The sequence below is a fragment of the Phacochoerus africanus genome, chromosome 10 (assembly GCF_016906955.1).
Source record: "Phacochoerus africanus isolate WHEZ1 chromosome 10, ROS_Pafr_v1, whole genome shotgun sequence".
Taxonomy (NCBI): domain Eukaryota; kingdom Metazoa; phylum Chordata; class Mammalia; order Artiodactyla; family Suidae; genus Phacochoerus; species Phacochoerus africanus.
This window is the reverse complement of record NC_062553.1, coordinates 95921973-95942634: the sequence shown is the minus strand read 5'-3', so window position 1 is coordinate 95942634 and position 20662 is coordinate 95921973. Positions and strand designations below refer to the sequence as shown.

The 20662-nt window shown below is 35.1% G+C and overlaps 1 protein-coding gene across 4 annotated transcripts in view; it reads right to left on the bottom strand.

Annotated features, from left to right (window-relative positions):
* SCLT1 (sodium channel and clathrin linker 1) overlaps positions 1 to 20662 on the bottom strand; it is a 256137-nt gene that overhangs the window by 216792 nt on the left and 18683 nt on the right. For all 4 annotated transcript variants that reach the window (XR_007137479.1, XM_047798622.1, XM_047798620.1 and 1 more), the window contains exon 2: positions 10939 to 10997. Coding sequence is in view for 3 of the 4 variants with exons in the window: in XM_047798622.1 (XP_047654578.1) it covers positions 10939 to 10997 (59 nt within the window). In the remaining variant the exon portion in view is untranslated. The remainder of the gene's footprint in view (positions 1 to 10938; positions 10998 to 20662) is intronic.

The following is a 20662-nucleotide window of genomic DNA, read 5'->3' as shown; positions in this document are numbered from 1 at the left end:
GAAAAAATAAAGACGTCATCAAACCATAAAATGTGGGCAAGGGATGTTAGGAAGTAAAGAACCCTTTTTGTTTTTTTGTATGTTTCTCTTCTTTTAATATAGTGATGAAGTGTTTGAACTTGCAGGACCATCAGCTAAAACACAATTATGGGAAGGGGTTAGCATACTTAAAAAACAGGGCAACCACAAGCCAAACCAAATATGGCATTCGCAAAAAGGAAAAAAAAATCAACTCAAAGCAGATAATAACAGGAGACCATCCAACCAAAAACAAAAAAAAAAAAAAAAGAAAGAAGAATGGAGAACCATAGAATCAACTGGAACACAAGGTTCAAAATGGCAATAAATAATCATCTATCAATTATCACCTTAAATGTCAATGGACTGAACGCCCCAATCAAAAGACACAGAGTGGCTGAGTGGGATAAAAAGGCAAAAACCTTCAATATGCTGCCTACAAGAAACTCACCTTAGGACAAAAGATACATATAGATTGAAGTGAAAGGTTGGGGAAAAATATTTCACGCCAACAGACATGACAGAAAAGAGGGAGTCGCAATGCTCATATCAGACAAAATAGACTTTAAACAAAAGACATAAAGAAAGACAAAGAAGGACACTACTTAATGATTAAGGGATCCATCCAAGGAGAGGATGTTACTATCGTCAACGTATATGCCCCAAATATAGGAGCACCCAGATACATACAACAAATATTAACAGACATAAAGGGAGATATTGATGAGAATACAATCATAGTAGGAGACCTTAATACCCCCCTCACATCAATGGACAGATCCTCTAGACAGAAAACCAATAAAGCAACAGAGATCCTAAAGGAAACAGTAGAAAAGTTAGACTTAACTGATATCTTCAGGACACTACATCCAAAAAAAGCAGAATACACATTCTTCTCAAATGCTCATGGAACATTCTCAAGAATCGACCACATATTGGGACACAAAGCGAATCTCAATAAATTTAGGAGCATATGAAATTATCTCAAGTATCTTCTCTGACCACAATGCCATGAAATTAGAAATCAACCATGGGAAAAGGAAAGAGAAAAAACCTACTGCATGGAGACTAAAACACATGCTACTAAAACACCAATGGGTCAATGAGGAAATCAAGAAGGAAATTAAAAACTACCTGGAAACAAATGATAATGAAGACACAACCGCTCAAAATCTATGGGATGCTGCGAAAGCAGTGCTCAGAGGGAAATTTATAGCAATACAGGCCTTTCTCAAAAAAGAAGAAAGATCCCAAATTGACAACTTAACCCTCCACCTAAATGAATTAGAAAAAGAAGAACAAAAAGGCCTAAAGTCAGCAGAAGGAAGGAATTATAAAGATCAAAGAAGAAATCCATAAAATAGAGACTCAAAAAACAATAGAGAAAATTAATAAAACCAAGAGCTGGTTCTTTGAAAAGGTAAACAAAATTGACAACCCCCTGGCCAGACTCACTAAAAAGGAGAGAAAGAACCCAAATACCAAAATTTAGAAATGAAAAAGGAGAAATCACAACGGATACAGCAGAAATACAAAAAACCATAAGAGAATACTATGAACAACTATACGGCAACAAATTTGACAATCTGGAAGAAATGGACAGTCTCCTAGAATCTTACAGCCTGCCAAAACTGAATCAAAAAGAAACAGACCAACTGAACAGACTGATCACTAGAAATGAAATTGAAGAGGTCATAAAATCACTCCCCACAAATTAAAGTCCAGGACCAGATGGCTTCACAGGTGAATTTTATCAAACATATAAAGAGGAATTGGTGCCCATCCTCCTTAAACTCTTCCAAAAGGTTGAAGAAGAAGGAATACTCCCAAAGACATTCTATGATGCCATCATCACCCTCATTCCAAAACCAGACAGAGATACCACCAAAAAAGAAAACTATCGCCCAATATCATTGATGAATTATAGATGCAAAAATTCTCAACAAAATCTTAGCCAACCGAATCCAACAACATATCAAGAAAAATATACACAATGACAAGGTTGGGTTCATCCCAGGTTCACAAGGATGGTTCAACATACGCAAAGCAATCAGCATCATACACATTAACAAAAAAAAAGTCAAAAATCATATGATCATCTCAATAGACGCAGAAAAAGCATTTGACAAAGTCCAACATCCATTCATGATCAAGACCCTCGCCAAAGTGGGTATAGAGGGAACATTCCTGAATATAATCAAAGCCATTTATGAGAAACCCACAGCAAATAGAATACTCAATGGGAAAAAAACTGAAAGCCTTCTCACTCAAATCTGGAACAAGACAGGGATGTCCACTCTCACCACTGCTCTTCAACATAGTTTTGGAAGTCCTAGCCACAGCAATTAGACAAACCAAAGAAATAAAAGGCATCCATATAGGAAGAGAAGAGATAAAACTGTCACTGTATGCAGATGACATGATACTATACATACAAAACCCTAAGGACTCAACCCCAAAACTCCTTGAACTGATTCATAAATTCAGCAAAGTAGCAGAACATAAGATTAACATTCAGAACTCAGTTGCATTTCTGGATACCAGCAATGAAATATTAGAAAAGGAATACAAAAATATAATACCTTTTAAAATTGCACCTCACAAAATCAAATACCTCGGAATACACCTGACCAAGGAGGTAAAGGACTTATATGCCAAGAACTATAAAACTTTAATCAAAGAAATCAAAGAAGATGTAAAGAAATGGAAAGATATTCCATGTTCCTGGACTGGGAAAATCAATATTGTAAAAATGGCCATACTACCCAAAGCAATCTACAGATTCAGTGCAATCCCTATCAAATTACCCATAACATTTTTCACAGAACTAGAACAAACAATCCAAACATTTATATGGAACCACAAAAGACCCAGAATCGCCAAAGCAATCCTGAGAAACAAAAACCAAGCAGGAGGCATTACTCTCCCAGACTTCAAGAAATACTACAAAGCCACAGTCATCAAAACAGTGTGGTACTGGTATCAAAACAGACAGACAGACCAATGGAACAGAATAGAGAATCCAGAAATAAACCCTGACACCTATGGTCAATTCATCTTTGACAAGGGAGGCAAGAACATAAAATGGGAAAAAGAAAGTCTATTCAGCAAGCACTGCTGGGAAACCTGGACAGCTGCATGCAAAGCAATGAAACTAGAACACACCCTCACACCATGCACCAAAATAAACTCAAAATGGCCGAAGACTTAAATATAAGACAAGACACCATCAAACTCCTAGAAGAAAACAGAGGCAAAACACTCTCTGACATCAACATCATGAATATTTTCTCAGGGCAGTCTCCCAAAGCAATAGAAATTAGAGCAAAAATAAACCCATGGGAACTCATCAAACTGAAAAGCTTTTGCACAGCAAAGGAAACCCACAAGAAAACAAAAAGACAACTTACAGAATGGGAGAAAATAGTTTCAAATGATGCAAACCGACAAGGGCTTCATCTCTAGAATATATAAACAACTTATACAACCCAACAGCAAAAAAGCCAATCAATCAATGGAAAAATGGGCAAAAGACCTGAATAGATATTTCTCCAAAGAAGATATACAGATGGCCAACAAACACATGAAAAAATGCTCAACATCGCTGGTTATAAGAGAAATGCAAATCAAAACTACCATGAGATATCACTTCACACCAGTCAGAATGGCCATCATTAATAAATCCACAAATAACAAGTGCTGGAGGGGCTGTGGAGAAAAGGGAACCCTCCTGCACTGTTGGTGGGAATGTAAACTGGTACAGCCACTATGGAGAACAGTTTGGAGATACCTTAGAAATCTATCCATAGAACTTCCATATGACCCCAAAATCCCACTCTTGGGCATCTATCCGGACAAAACTCTACTTAAAAGAGACACGTGCAGTCACATGTTCATTGCAGCACTATTCACAATAGCCAGGACATGGAAACAACCCAAATGTCCATCGACAGATGATTGGATTCGGAAGAAGTGGTATATATACACAATGGAATACTACTCAGCCATAAAAAAGAATGACGTAATGCCATTTGCAGCAACATGGATGGAGCTAGAGAATCTCATACTGAGTGAAATGAGCCAGAAAGACAAAGACAAATACCATATGATATCACTTATAACTGGAATCTAATATCCAGCACAAACGAACATCTCCTCAGAAAAGAAAATCATGGACTTGGAGAAGAGACTTGTGGCTGCCTGATGGGAGGGGGAGGGAGTGGGAGGGATCGGGAGTTTGGGCTTATCAGACACAACTTAGAATAGATTTACAAGGAGATCCTGCTGAATAGCATTGAGAACTATGTCTAGATACTCATGTTGCAACAGAAGAAAGGCTGGGGGAAAAATGTAATTGTAATGTATACATGTAAGGATAACCTGACCCCCTTGCTGTACAGTGGGAGAAAAAAAAAAAAACCTTCAAATGATAAAATAAAATGATTTGAGATATGAGCATATATAGTAAAAGAATTAGTGCATGCATAATACTGAAAAACACGAAATTCAGGGCAGTGATTATCAGTGGGAAGAGAAAGTAGGAAATGGGCGAGGAAACAGAGGCACAGAGATTCAATAGAGATTATGCAACACTTCACTTTCTAAATAGCAAAAACCTTTAAGAAAAGTTACTATACAGCTGAGTGGTAGCTATACAGATATTAGTTTTTATGACCTTCTATATTTTGAAGTATGTTTGAAATACACAAATTTTTAAATTTAAGGAATAATGATATATATATATGTATAAAGCATTTATATATACAAAGCATTCCTGACACATAGCTCTTAATAAATCATAGCTCATTATTTAAATTTTTTTTTTCTGAATATGGGGCAGAATCTATTGGCTAACAAAGGTAAGTAAGAATTCAACCAACTTGGGAAGGATTAGCTCTCTAAATGTAAAACCTCAACAGACATGCACACATGGATCCAGAAGAACTACAAATGAATTAGACTAAAAGCAAGGTAACCTTTCAGAGAGAACTTTTGAGTTAAAGTATAAATGTACCCAGAAGTCTATATAATTTCAGGGATTGATTTATTCAATCCAAGACCACTGAAAAGTGTATTTTATTTTTTTAAATAATTAAGAGATAAGTGAAATTTTAACTTACGATTGTTTGAAAATTAGTAAAAAGCTTCTGGGAATAACTAAAAACAGCTGATCCTTGTACAACTAGGAGGTTAGAGGAACTAACCAACAGTGTAAAATCCACATACTGCTATCTCTGCTTCAAAAACAATGGAATTGATAAATGACTCGCCCAAGGTTAGGAAGCTGAAACAATCAGGATAGAATCAGGATTCAAACCTTAGATCTTTTGATTCCAAATACTGTGGTGTCTAACCTAATACAAACCTTTTCCCACATTTAGATAATTTAAATACTTATAAAATGAAAATATAGGCACTATATTTACTAAAAAAAAGTGTGCATCTAAGAGGACCCTCACAGTTCAAAGGTCAACTTAGTTTAAACTTTAAAAATAGTATTTCTTAAATTACTTACAAAATGTTATAAAATCAAAATCAACTACCAATACTATGACTGATACTGGAAATGAGTGACATTTTGCAAAAATAATAATAATAATAATAATAATTCAAGCCCTCATTATCTCCTCACCCAATGGTTACAAGTTTCCTAATTGTTACTCTTATTACACGTTTCTCTCCACTTTACTCTATCTTATAGATAACATAATACTATAGGCATGGTGCTATCAGAGTGTAACACAATGCCTTACAATAGATGGACAATAAATTAGTGATAGATAAATAAATGAATTTCAGGTTATTTAGAAAATTATTCTTATAATATTTAGTAATTTTATAGTGCATATTAAATTCAAACTATTCAACTTAACCATTCAAAGTCCTCTACCATGTGGAAATAACCTATACTTCCTAGTGTTATTTTCAATTACTTCTCTCACATAAGCCAAACAATTACAGAAACTTAAGTAAGTTTTAGTCCCTAAACACAAATCTCATTTTCCCACCACTTTGGGCTTCTCATCATGCCATCTACAATGCTCTCCACCACCCCCTCTTTTGGCTCCCAATGAAGTTCTTTTGAAATCCTTCCTATATTTCTGTGCTCATAACATATGCTACATCCTTCAGGAAACTTTCCCAGATGTCCAACTACATATGATGTCCTTTTTTCCAACTTTTCAACTATGTATGATGTCCTTCTGTCCCTTAATATCCGCAAATGTTTTTAAAGTTCCTGAGATTCAAGTAATATGCCCTTTACCTAATTATTGCTTAATAGTTCTCATCTCCTATTTTCTAGGTTCCTATGAAATCTTAACTTTATTTTGCATACCTTTGTATCACTAAAGCCCATGGCATAGTGCCTTACATAAAGATGTGCTCAATATATACTGGCTAAACTGAATTCTGTGAAGACACCACTCCAAAACTATTTTCTAATAGTTGCCAAGAAAATATGAATGTAAGAACAATTGACCCAATAACCTAAATAATTATAAAAGTTTTAGGATTCCAAAAATACAATAAATCAAAACCTAAGAAAATATTTGAAAATAAAAATACAGATTCAGCAATCCTTTCCCACTTGCTAGCAAGAATTTTGGAATAAGATACTGTATTACTTAGTTACTGGTGAACTAGTAGAAAAAAGCCAGGTTGGGAGAATAAGACTGAAACTGACTACACATGCATTTATGAGCCTTTTTACTTCTCTAAGAAAAAAATTTAAACAAACTAAAGAAACATTTATATAGAATTTTACAAATGTAGAATAATGGATACTGTATAATTAATTTCTATCTATTGTGATACCAAGATGACTTCATGAAATGACAGTGATGGTATAGAATGTCAACAATATAGGAGTCAGATAAACATATTTTCTGGACACATTTATTCCTCTCATTAAGAAACTGCTCTTTAAGTATTGTAATTATAATTCTGAATGTGTAATTTTTTTCCCCGACTTTAATCAGTATCACTGGCTATCAAATAAGTAAGTGGCATCCTTTCCTCTATTCCTTGGAAGAAAATAAAGTATAAGTTGACTAGCATTTTTGTGAAGGTGTTCTTGTAAAAAGGGTGGCAGCAAACCCTTATGCCTTTCATTCCTATCTTGAGGAGACTCATTTTCATCATTTATCAATAAAGATGAATGTAAAACCTAAGAAACTGATAAACTCTTACACTCAGACTCTTTAAAGCACAAAATTATTGATTTTCTATCTTCATCTTGGGATAATGCAAAATCAACTCTTCAAGGTTTTACTTGACTTATTCATCACATGGAGAGCTTCGAATTGCACTGTCCAACACAATAGCCATAAACCACATTAGTCTATTCAAATCTAAATTTCTCTTTTTTTAAAGTGAAAATTAAAGAACCTGTCAGTTGTGCTAGCCTAATTTCAAGTGTATTGAACAGTACACAATTATTCAACATTTCCATGATCACAACAAGTTCTATTGATAGTACTGGTCTGGAAAACTAATAATTTGACTTAAATAGTAAAAGTAGTTTGTTATATTTTTAAACTCATGATCTACAGGAGTAGCCCTACCATTCCTTCAATGTAAATTTCAAATAATTATTATTTGGTGTCAGTTGCAACCAACTCTTACACATTATACAAGGCCTGCCAAATTTTTTCCTGCCTTATTTTTGTCCATTCTTTGGTTTGTTCTTCACTTTCAGTGCCAACTTGAGTATTACTGCCTTACAGAAGTCTTCTCAACCTTTCTTCTAAAAACAGGGCTCAGCCACCATCACTTTACATACATATGAATCTCAATCTCTTTCTCAGCACCCTCTTTATTTTGTTAATAAAATATCAGTTTTCATTCATTCATTCATTCATTCATTCACATATCTTCCACTGATGGATGATCCTTTATCTATTTTATTCATAGTTCTGTCCCCAGAGCTTACCTAGAACAGGCTGGGCACTCAAAATTTGTTGAATTAATACACATGCCTGCGAAATCAGTGAATAAACTGGCACTATGACTGTCCTTCCGCTCCACAACCAACTCATACCTCCTGGTGCTATGCTTTTATATTTATTTCTTCCTTCTTATTCTTTCCAATTTACGTTTTCTTTCCTGGCAGACTCTCTCTCAATTTTTTTTAACTTTAATTTTGACTTGAAGGGGTAACAAGTAGAAAGAGAGGTCCCAAGATAGAAGAGGAAGATACTTCCTAAAGGGCCCTCAGAAAAAAATTAGCTTATTTTTAATATCCCACCCTGTTTCTCCAGCAAGAATGAAGAGAACAAAAGCACTAATCTTACCACTCAGTACACATATATACTAGAGTGGCATAGATTACAGAGGATTCGATTAGCTTGCATGTGAGAAAAGGCAAGGATTTAAGGGGTGACAAAAGGAAGGAAAGAAATGGGAAAAGATATTTCCCACTTGAATGAAATATTTTTACTGAGAGTATTTGTCATCTAGTACCCACTACTACATTTTCAGAGAGCAATATGACTTGAAATACTTTTTATTTATGTAGAAAACACAAAGTAATCAAAGAAAGACAATTAAATTTTGTAACAACTTGAAGGGACCATTCAAGAAACTAGTTGTTATTTAAAATATCTTTACATTACACACAATTATAAGAATGTAAATGATTTTTAAAAGATGAATAAATTATAGAAATATTATGAAAAAAATATATTAAATACACAAGCTATTCAACACACTGGAAGACTCCAAGCTTTCAGTTTAAATCCACGGAACCATTAGCTATTATAAGGGTATCATGTATTTCCCCCCAAAATAGTAATACTAAACAAAAAAATTTAAGGCAATTCATGAAACTTCCTTTGATACAAAAGAAGCCTAAATGATCATTATGGATTAACAGCACTAAAAAATTTTAACTACCACTTAATTCTTTTTTTGTCAGAAATGTTTTTATTTGAAATGAGCCACAAAATAAGTAAATATGAACTCTGATATCTGGAAAGTAGGGTCTATGGTCTTAAGAGAGGTAATATTTAGCTATCACTTATAATACAGTTTCTATAGAAACCTGAAGGTCTGACAAAATATAAGACATAAATACTAAACTCTTGCAGCTTTTCTTTTTTTTCAAAATTAGAAAAGGGTTTCATAAAATATGCCCATTTAACATAAGTCCTGGGAATTTCGTGGTACCTAGTGTGAGAAAGAAGGAATAGTTCATTGAGATTTTATCTTGAAAAAATAGAACTAAAAAGCATTAACTATTTGTATTTTCCAAGCTCATCATGACTTTTTACATCTCTACTTTCACTCGCTTTGTCACAGAGACTCAAATGATGTTGGAAGATAAGTAGGATGAAGAAGAGGAATGACAGAGTTGTTTCATTGATTCGACAAATATTCATTGAGTAGCTAACTAGAATTGCTCTAGGAACTTGGGAAACACAGCTGAACAAAAAGGGAAAACAAATTAACAAAGAATTTCTGTTGCTAGCAGCAACAACTAAAGTTACAAGAGATCTCCGCCAGTGCTCCTGGGTGCCATTTACTCTCTGATTACAAATGGTTTAACTCCTACTCTTATGTCTTCTTTTACTACAAAACAAACAGAAAACAAAAACACAAAAAAGAATTTCCTCTTGAGCATTTTCATCAGAAATAAAAATGTTTGCAAAGTGAAAAACCCCAATGATGGGCTAAATATGGCCAGGTATATGAACCTTTCCACCAGAAAGCAGATTAAACTTCCTTTTAGGCTCTTGTAATCACCTCCCCTTTAACTAGCTCAAACTATGCAGTAAAAGGTAAGACCCATGGGGATTGAAGTCCTGAGACAGCAAGATGTTCTAAGGAGATGGTAAACTGCAGAGGAATCTTAGGTAGTAACAATATACTAACAAGATTTGACTGCATGATTACAGAAAAGTACAAGTAAGAGAAAAATGTATACGTCAAAGAATTAAAGGAACTATAATTACACTATTAAGCAAGAGAAAACTTGTCCCTACTTGGGATGTTACCATCATGCTTTAATTAATTATAACCACAATACACAATGCAGGTGCATCTAAAGGCTGTCTAGAATCATTATCTTATCTGTTAATAACATTCTTTTATAATTAAGTCAGCCACGGATTCTAGTAGATACAATGCAATACCATAACCTGAGGTCTTCTCAGGCTTTAAAAGCAATCTTTTGTTTCAATCCTCCCTTCAGGTATATTATATATGATATTAAGCAAAAACAAAAGAATCTAAGAATCTAAGCAAAATTTAAAGCCTGTTGGATTGTGAGAGTCTATATCACCTAGTATCTTAAAAACAACTTCCTATTACTACCTTAAAAGCAACTTCAATATTAATTACAAGATTCATTTATGTAAAAAGCAAAACACTTCTTTATAGATTCAGTAGTAAGCTACCACTAATTTAGGACCTATTTTTTTCTTTTAATATCCTGTAACTCAAGAGTCCACCAGTAAGTATACCCTATTGGTCACAAAAAAATTTTAAACACAGTATTTAAATTAAAACTACACCTCCTCAATATTAAAACAATGTCATGTATTATTTACTGTTTTGAGTTAGTTTATGCTTCTGTTATAATTAATGAGAATTCAAAAAGTTAAAGTTTACAAGTAGATGTTCTTGGAAAAAAATTTTAGGATGTTGGAAAAGCCCAACTTTCATTTTAACACCATACATAACATATAAGTCCAACTTTGGGGGGAAAAAAGCAATTCCTATGGTCAAAGAATTTACAGTCCCTAAACAAGAACAAGTCCCTTCTTTTCAAGAAACAAAGTCGTAAGCAAAATTTCAAAGTACTCTAGGCAACTTCACATGGAATAATCTTAAACAGAATTTATTTTGCATTCATATTCATGTAGATAAACTTATAACCATTTGAATTTAGTTTGTTAGACCTCAATTTAATTTACATACCTGTATAGATGAACATTTGGAATCATTTTCCATTTGATTTTGCCTAAGAACTTCATGATCTGAAACAGAAAAATCAATTTGTAGTTCATTAGGTAACATTCAATTTTTTGAAAAGTAGAAATAAAACAGGTATTATTTGATATATCTAATGCAAAACTACTAGTCTCTGTTGCTCTTCAAAATAAAATGAATCATCAAATTCAACATATCATTTTAGAATTTAAGACTAGGCTACTCTATACAGTTAAGCCAGAGAGCCACTACCAATGGGCAAAAGAACAACTACAAAGAACTAATTTTTCTGATCCTATAAATTTTAATTCTCAGTCTCTCCTGACTTGCTCTTCAGTGACTAGAAGTCAAAAAAATATTCTCTACATACATTTTTTATTTCTGCAACTAGAAGTGAAAAGAGTTGGAAAGATAAGGCTGTAATCATACTTTTTTGGAAGTTAAGATATGCTGAAATTCTCTTTCAGGACAAACCTTCAAGCCGAGGAGAAACTGTAGGACAAAACACTCAAATTAAGCAGGAAAGGACAAGAGACAATGAACAAGAAGGTCCAAAAAAAAAGCCCTAAGTACAAGAGGATATTTTTATTTGAATCAAGAAACATATAAAAGAACATAGCACTCAGCAAATACACAAAACTCATTCTTTCAAGTCACATGGAACATTTAAAACTGGTGGTTTGCTGTTAAAAGAATTAAGTCTCTTTTGCGTTTTTGAATATTCAAGTGGGATTCCGAGGGATGCAAGGATTTTTCAATATCCACAAACCAATCAATGTGATACACTATATTAGCAAATTGAAGGATTGAAAAATATACAGTCACCTCAACAAATGTAGAAAAAGCTTTTAATGAAATTTCACATCTATTTTATGATAAAGAGCTTCCAGAAAGTGGACACAAAGGGGCCATACCTCAATATAAAGTAGATCATATGTGAGAAACCCAAGCTAACATCATACTCAACAGTGAAAAGTTGAAAGCATTTCCTCTAAGATCAGAAACAAGACAAAGATGGCCCACTCTTGGCACTTTCATTCAACATAGTTTTGGAAGTCCTGGCACAGCAATCAGATAAGAAAAAGAAATAAAAGGTATTCAAATTGCAAAGGAAGAAGTAAAACCATCGTCATTTGCCCATGACATGAAACTAAATATAGTACATACAGAAAATCCTAAAGAAACCACCAGAAAACTACTAGAGCTCATCAATGAATTTGGTAAAGTTGCAGGATAAAAATTAATATACATTAATACTATTGCATTTCTATACACTAACAACAAATCAAAAGAAAAATAAAGGAAACAATCCAAATTGTCAGCATTAAAAAGAATAAAATACACAGGAATAAAGCTACTAAGGAGGCAAAAGACCTGTACTCTAAAAACTATTATTAAGACACTGATGAAAAAAAGTAAAGATGTACAGAGAGATGGAAAAGTATACTATGTTCTTGCATTGGAAGAATCAATATTGTTCAAATGACCATACTATTCAAGGCAATCTCTATCACAATACCAATGGCATTTTCTGCAGAACTAGAACAAATAAATTTAAAATTTGTACAGAAACATAAAAGAACCCAATAGCCAAAACAATCTTGAGAAAAAAGAACGGAAGTGGTGGACTCATGCTCCCTAAATTCAGGTTACAAAGTTACATAAATCAAAATAGTACAGGACTGGAATAAAAACACACACACTGATCAATAGTACAGGATAGAGAGCCCAGAAATAAACCCACACAATAAGAATCAATGAATCAGTGATGAAGGAGGCAAGAATACAATGGAGAAATAGAACCTTCCATAAGTGGTCTTGGGAAAACTGGACAGGTACATGTAAAAGAATGAAATTAGAACATCTCTAACACCATATACAAAAATAAACTAAAAATGGATTTGAGACCTAAATGTAAAACTGGATACTATGAAACTCCTAAAAGAAGACAAAGGCAGAAAACTCTTTGATATAAACAGTGGCAATATTTTTTTGGATCCATCTCCCAAGGCAAAAGAAATAAAACTAAAAATAAACAAATGGGACCTAATTAAACTTAAAAGGTTTTGCATAGCAAAAGAAACCATTGACTGAAAAAACCCTACTGAATGGGAAAAAACATTTGCAAATGATATGTCTGATAAGGGGTTAATATCCAACATATATAAACAGCTCAATACCAAAACCAAAAACCAGAAACCCAAAAACTTGATTACAAAGTGGACAGAAGTACTGAATAGACATTTTTCCAAAGAGGAAATGCAGATGGTCAACAGACACATGAAAAGATGTGCAACATCACTGATCATCAGGGAAATGCAAATCTAAACCATCCTGAGATATCGCTTTATACCTATCAGAATGGCTACCATCAAAAAGAACACCAATAACAAACGTTGGCAAGAATGTGAAGAAAAGGAAACCCTTGTATACCATTAGTGGAAATGTAACTGGTACAGCCATTGTGGAACAATATGAAGCTTTATCAAAAAACTTAAAACAGAATTACCCTATTACCCAGCAATTCCACTTCTGAGTATATATCTGAAAACAAAATGAAACACTAACTCCAATGTACACAGCAGAGTAATTTACACTTGCCAAGATAAAGAAATAACCTAAGTGTCTATAAACAGATGAATGGCTAAAAAAGATGTGGTGTGTATATGTACACACCATATATACATATATATATTTATACACACACACATATATATTCTTTGGTCGTGTGTGTGTGCACATCTATGTGTGTATACGTGTGTAGGTATATATGCATACATATATATATATATAGATATAGATATACACACATGGTCGTGTACAGTGACAAACATCCACTGTGTAAAGTACATACACACACACACACACACATACAAATGAAACACTACTCAGTCATAAAAAAGATTTTGCCATTTTCAGCAACATGGATGGACTTGGAAGGCATTATGCTAAGTAAAATATGTCAGGCAGAGAAAGACAAACACTGTCAAACACTATACAAGTATTTTTCAGCTATCACTTATATGTGGAATCTGAAAAATACAACAAACTAGTGAATACAACAAAAAAGAAGCAGAATCACAGATGCAGAGAACACATTAGTGGTTACCAGTGAAAGGGGGAAGGGGCAATATAGGAGTAGGGGAATAAGAGGTACAAAGTATTAAGTGTAAAATAAGCTACAGGGATATACTGGACAACACAGGGAACATAATCAATATTGTATAATAACTATAAATGGAATATAACCTTTAATGTTGTGAATCATTATACTATACACCTGTAACTTATATAAGTTCACTCTTACTTACTATGCTTTTCCTGGTAACTTCTCATAACTGCTCACCCTCTCTCCTACAACATCTTTTTTCTTTCGCTGAAGATGTTATTTAAGATTGCAACTTGGGCTATTTGGAGGAGTTTTATTCAGTTTTCCTGGGTGTCTCTAACAAACACAGAAAGTATGCATGATATTAAACTTGTTTGTTTTTCTCCTGTGAGTCTGCATTTTTTTACATAGGGTCTTAGGTAACAGCCTAGGAAGATACAGGAAAATTGTTTTCCCTCCCTGCAAAGCCAAAGAAAACATCTTACCTGATAATAGCACAATTAGGCTAGAATCAAGAACCAAAAAAAAAGAAGAAGAAGAAAAGAAAATATCTATATACACTTTGAAGTTAAGAAATTACTTTTCGGAGTTCCAATTGTAGCTCAGCAGAAACAAATCTGACTAGCACCCATGAGGACACAAGTTCAATCCCAGCCTTGTTCAGTGGGTTAAGGATCCAGTGTTGCTGTCAGCTGTGGTGTAGGTTGCAGATGCAGCTTAGATTTGGCATGGCTATGGCTAGCATCTGCAGTTCCAATTTGACCCCTAGCCTGGCAACCTCCATATGCCACAGGAGTGGCCCTAAAAAGACAAAAAAAAAAAAAAGGGGGAGAAGAAATTACTTTTCAGTAACCTATTGCTTAAAAAGGCAAAAGCTTCTGCACAGCAAAAAAAACCATCAATAAAATCAAATGTCAACCTACTGATTGGGAGAAAACTGTAAATTATATATCTGATAAGGGTATAATATCCAAAATATAAAAGAATTCACACAACTCTGTAGCCAAAAAAACTAAACAATTTGATTAAAAATGGGCAGAAAACCTGAATAGACATTTTTCCAAAGAAGACATATAGATGGCCAGTAGATACATGAAAAGATAATCAACATCATTAATCATGACAATGCAAATCAAAACCACAGTAAGATACCACCTCATTCCCATTAGAATGCTATTAGCCAAAAGACAAGAAAAAAAATTTTTGGCAAGGATGTGGAGATGTGTACTATACGCAAGAAGTGTAAATTGGTGCAATTTACACTTCCATGAAAAAAACAGCACGTAGGTTTTGGTTCCTCAAAAAATTAAAAGTAGAGCGACCACATGATCTAGCAATTCCATTTCTGGGTATTTATCCAAAGAAAATGAAAACACTAATTTGAAAAGACAATACGTATCCCCACGCCCATGTTCACTGAGGCATTATTTACAAAAACCAAGATATGGAAACATCCTAAGTGTCCACTGCTGAGTGAATGAATAAAGAAATTGTGGTAGATATATAATGGAATTTTTTTTTTCATAAAAAAGAATGAAATCTTGCCATTTGTGACAATACTGATGGATCTTGAGGGTGTTATGATAAGTGAAGTAAGTAATAGAAAAAGACAAATAGCATATAAAAAGAAAGCAAGCAAGGTCATATATAAGGAACTGGTGATTGCAAGAAACAATGGAGATAACATGGATGGACCTAGAAATTACCAAGCTAAGTGAAGTCAGTCAGACAGTGAGATACCAACATCAAAAGCTATCACTTACCTGGGGAATCTAAAGAAAAGACACAATGAACTTCTTTGCAGAACAGATACTGTCTCACAGACTTTGAAAAACTTATGGTTTCCAAATGAGACAGGTGGGGGGAGTGGGGGATGCACTGGGGGTTTGGGTTGGAAATGCTATAAAATTGGGTTGTGATGATTGTTGTACAGCAATAAATGTAACTGAGTAATAAAAATGCTATAAAATTTAAAAAAGAAAGAAAGAATGGCAGGGAGATATGGATGACCTTTTTTTAAAATAAATTGAATAAATTTTTTAAAAAGAGAAAAGAAATGAAACATTCTCAAAAGCAATGAAAAAAGTAAGCAATTTTTCTATATTCCTTGTTTAAAATTAAAAGGCACAATATTAAGATAACAATTCTACTTAAACTTATTTAAAGATCCAGTATAATTCCAACAAAAATCTCAGCAAGCATTTTGTAGATATGGACAAACTTGTTTTAAACACTGTGCTGATGAAGAAGTTGATGAACTCACACTTCCCAATTTCAGGGTTTACTAGAAAGCTAAAATAATCAAGAGAAAATGGTATTTTAAACAGACTGACACACAGATAAATGGAACGGAATAGAGGGTCCACTAGTAGACATATGCAGATACAGGCTACTTGACCTTGGTCAAAGGAATAAGGGCACATCAATACAGAAAAAATAGACATTTAGTCTTTAGTCATCATCAACAAATGATGAGGGTACAAATGGACAACCATAAGAAAATAAAGACACCAACTTTGCACCTTAGACATAAATTCATTCAAAATCATTCACTGCCTTAATATAATATAAAACTACAAAAATCATAGTGGAAAACTTAGGGAGTTATAGTTTGATAATTACTTTTCATACACCATACCAAAGAACAATCCATGAAGGAAAAAATTTGATGACATAGATTTTATTAAATTTAAAATGTCAGTTGCATGAAAGATAATATATAAAGAGTGCAGAACTTTGGGAGACAGGATTAAGATGGCAGGACTGGAGGTCAACTTCTCTCATTAAAAACAAAAAATTAAAACCAAATGCTGAGCACCCTTCAATCAAATGCACTGGAAACTTATAAAAAGAAATCCTACTCCAGAAGACAAAGAGGAGGCCACATCAAGAGGTAGGAGGGGCGATTATGTGACATAAGCAACCCCATACCTCCCGAGTGGGAGGCCCATAGGCAGGAAAGTAACTATCACAGAGACTCACCAAGAGGAATTAGAGTTCTGAGCCCATCACATTCCAATGCCTGTGGGCCTGGCACTGGGAGAAAGAGCCCCCAGAGCATCTGCCATTGAAGGCCAGTGAGGCTTGTGTGAAGGGCTCCACAGGACTGGGGGAATGGGAGACCCCATTCTTGAAGGGCACACACAGGCTTTCATGTGCACTCACACCAGGACAAAGCAAAGCCTCCACAGGAATTTGGGACTGACATGACTGCAGTTCTTGGAGGACTGCCTGGGAAAACAGGGGGTGACTGTGGCTTGTTGTGGGGGAAGGATATTGGAGGCAAAGCTCGTGGGAATATTCATCAGTGTGTGTTTCCCTGGAGGTGGCCATTTTGGGAAAATCTGGCCCCACCCATCAGCACTGAGAAGCCCCAGGCCAAACAATAATTCAGGTGGGATCACAGCCCCATCAGTGAAGATGCTGCCTAAAGGCACCCCACCCCCAGGCACACAGCTGCCTCTAATCTCACCCAGAGACAAAGCCTCACCCACCAGAGGGATAGGAATCAGACCCACCTACCCTGGGGCAGGCACCAGTCCTTCCCATCGGGAAGCCTACAGCTAGCCCCCATACCAACTTCAGCCACAAGGGGGGCAGACATCAGAAGTAAGAGAGGCTGCAACTCTCTCGTTTGCAAAAAGGACACTACACCAAAAACCTAAAAAAATGAAAAGACAGAGACCTAGAACTCAGACAAGGGAGAACGAAAAAAAAAAACAAAACAAAACAGAAAAACAGCTAAGTGATCTGGAGATTATCAGCCTCCAGGAAAAAGACTTTAGACTGATGATGCTGAAGATGATGCAAGACACTGGAAATAAACTGGAGGCAAAGACTGATAATTTATAAGAAACACGGAGCAAAGAAATACAAGAATAAAACTTAAGCAAGCAGAGATGTAAAATACAATAACTGAAATAAAAAATTCATTAGAAGCAACCAAGAGCAGAATACAGGAGGCAGAAGAATGAATAAGCGAGGGGGAGGACAGACTAGTGGAAATCACTGATGTGGAATAGAAAAGAGAAAAAAGATAGAAAAGAAATGAAGACAGTCTGGGACAATGTTAAATACACCAACAACTATATTACAGGGGTGCCAGAAGGAGAAGAGAAGAGAAAAAGGGACAGAAAAAATATCTGAAAAGATAATAGCTGAAAACTTCCCTAACATGGGAAAGGAAGCACTCACTCAAATCCAGGAAGCATGAGTACTATATAAAATAAACCCAAGGAGGAACACACCGAGACACACATTAATCAAACTGACCAAAATTAAAGACAAAGAGAAAATATTGAAAGAAGCTAGTGAAAAGAAGCAAATAACATACAAGGGAATTCCAATAAGGTTATTGGCAGATTTTTCAGCAGAAACTCTGTAGGCCAGAAGGGAGTGGCACAAAATACTTAGCATGATGAAAGAAGAAACCTTCGAAGATTACATTACCCAGCAAGGCTTTCATTCTGATTTGAAGGAGAAATCAAAAGCTTTCCAAATAAGCAAAAGCTAACAGAATTCAGCAATGTTAAACCAGCTTTACCACAAATACTAAAGGAGCTTCTCTAGAGTGAAAGGAAAAGGCCACAAATAGAAACAAAAATGCCACAAATGACAAGGCTCACAGGTAAAGGCATATATATAGTGAAGGAAGGAAATCATCCAGCCACAAGTATGCTACCAAAATCAGAAATTGTGGAAGAATAGGGTACAAATGCAGGACACTGGAGATGCACTTGCAATTATGAGACAAGCAACTTAAAACAATCTCATATTTACATAGACTCCTATATCAAACATTCAGGGCAATTGCAAACCAAAAATCTACAATTGATATACAAACAAATAAGAAAAATCAACTCAACTACAACACAAAAGATAGTCATCAAACCACAAGAGGAGAGAACAAGAGAATGAGGGAAGAAAAAAGAGCAACAAAAACAAATCCAAAACAGTTAATAATATGGCAATAAGAATGTACATATCGGAGTTCCCGTCATGGCGCAGTGGTTAACGAATCCAACTAGGAACCATGAGGTTGCGGGTTCGGTCCCTGCCCTTGCTCAGTGGGTTAACGATCCGGCGTTGCTGTGAGCTGTGGTGTAGGTTGCAGACGCGGCTCGGATCCCGCGTTGCTGTGGCTCTGGTGTAGGCCGGTGGCTACAGCTCTGATTGGACCCCTAGCCTGGGAACCTCCATATGCCGTGGGAGCGGCCCAAGAAATAGCAACAACAACAACAACAAAAAAGACCAAAAAAAAAAAATGTACATATCAACAATTACCTTAGGAGTTCCCATCATGGCTCAGTGGTTAACGAATCCTAATAGGAACCATGGGGTCGTGGGTTCGATCCCTGGCCTTGTTCAGTGGGTTAAGGATCTGGCATTGCCGTGAGCTGTGGTGTAGGCTGCAGACGTGGCTCGGATCCTGCATTGCTGTGGCTCTGGCACAGGCCAGTGGCTACAGCTCCAATTAGACAACTAGCCTGGGACCTCATATGCCATGGTGTGGCCCTAGAAAAGGCAAAGAGACAAAATAATAATAATAATAACAACAATAATAATAATTACCTTAAATGTTAATGGACTAAATGCCCAACCAAAAGATATAGACTGGCTGAAAGGATACAAAAACAAGATCCATACATATACTGTCTTCAAGAGATCCATTTCACTTCTAGGGACACATGCAAATTCAAATAGAGGATGGAAGAAAACATTCCATGCAAATGGAAATCTAAAGAAAGCTGGAGTAGCACTACTCATATCAGACAAAATAGACCTTAAAATGAAGAACATTTTAAGAGACAAGGAAGGACATTACATAATGACCAAAGAATCCAAGAAGAAGATATAACAATTTTAAATATTTATGCACCCAACACAGGATCACCACAATATATAAGTCTACTGCTAACAACCTTAAAAGGACAAACTGACAATAACACAATAATAGCAGGGGACTTTAACAGCCCATTTAGAGCAATGGACAGATCCATCCAGACAGATAATCAATAAGGAAACATAGGCCCTGAATGAAACATTAGACCAGATGTACTTAATAGATATCTATAGGACATTCCATCCAAAAGCAGCAGAATACACATTCTTTTCAAGCGCACATGGAACATTCTCTCAGATTAATCACATCCTGGGTCACAAATCAAGTTTGAGTAACTTTAAGAAAACCGAAATCACATCAAGCATCTTTTCCGAACACAACACTATACGACTGGACGTCAACAACAAGAAAAAAACTGCAAAAACCACAAACATGCAGAAACTAAACAACATGCTACTAAACAACCAATGGATCACTGAAGAAATCAAAAAGGAAATTAAAAAATACCTAGAAGCAAATGAATACAAAGAAAAAACACTCCAAAACCTATGGGAAGTAGCAAAAGCAGATCTAAGAGGGAAATTTATAGCAATATAAGCCTACCTCAGGAAAACAAGAAAAAGCTCAAATAAACAACCTAACTGTAAATCTAAAGCAGATAGAGACAGAAGAACATCCAAGACCTAAAGTTAGCAGAAGGAAAAAAATCATAAAGATCAGAGTAGAAATCAATGAAACAGAAATGAAGAAAACCATAGAAA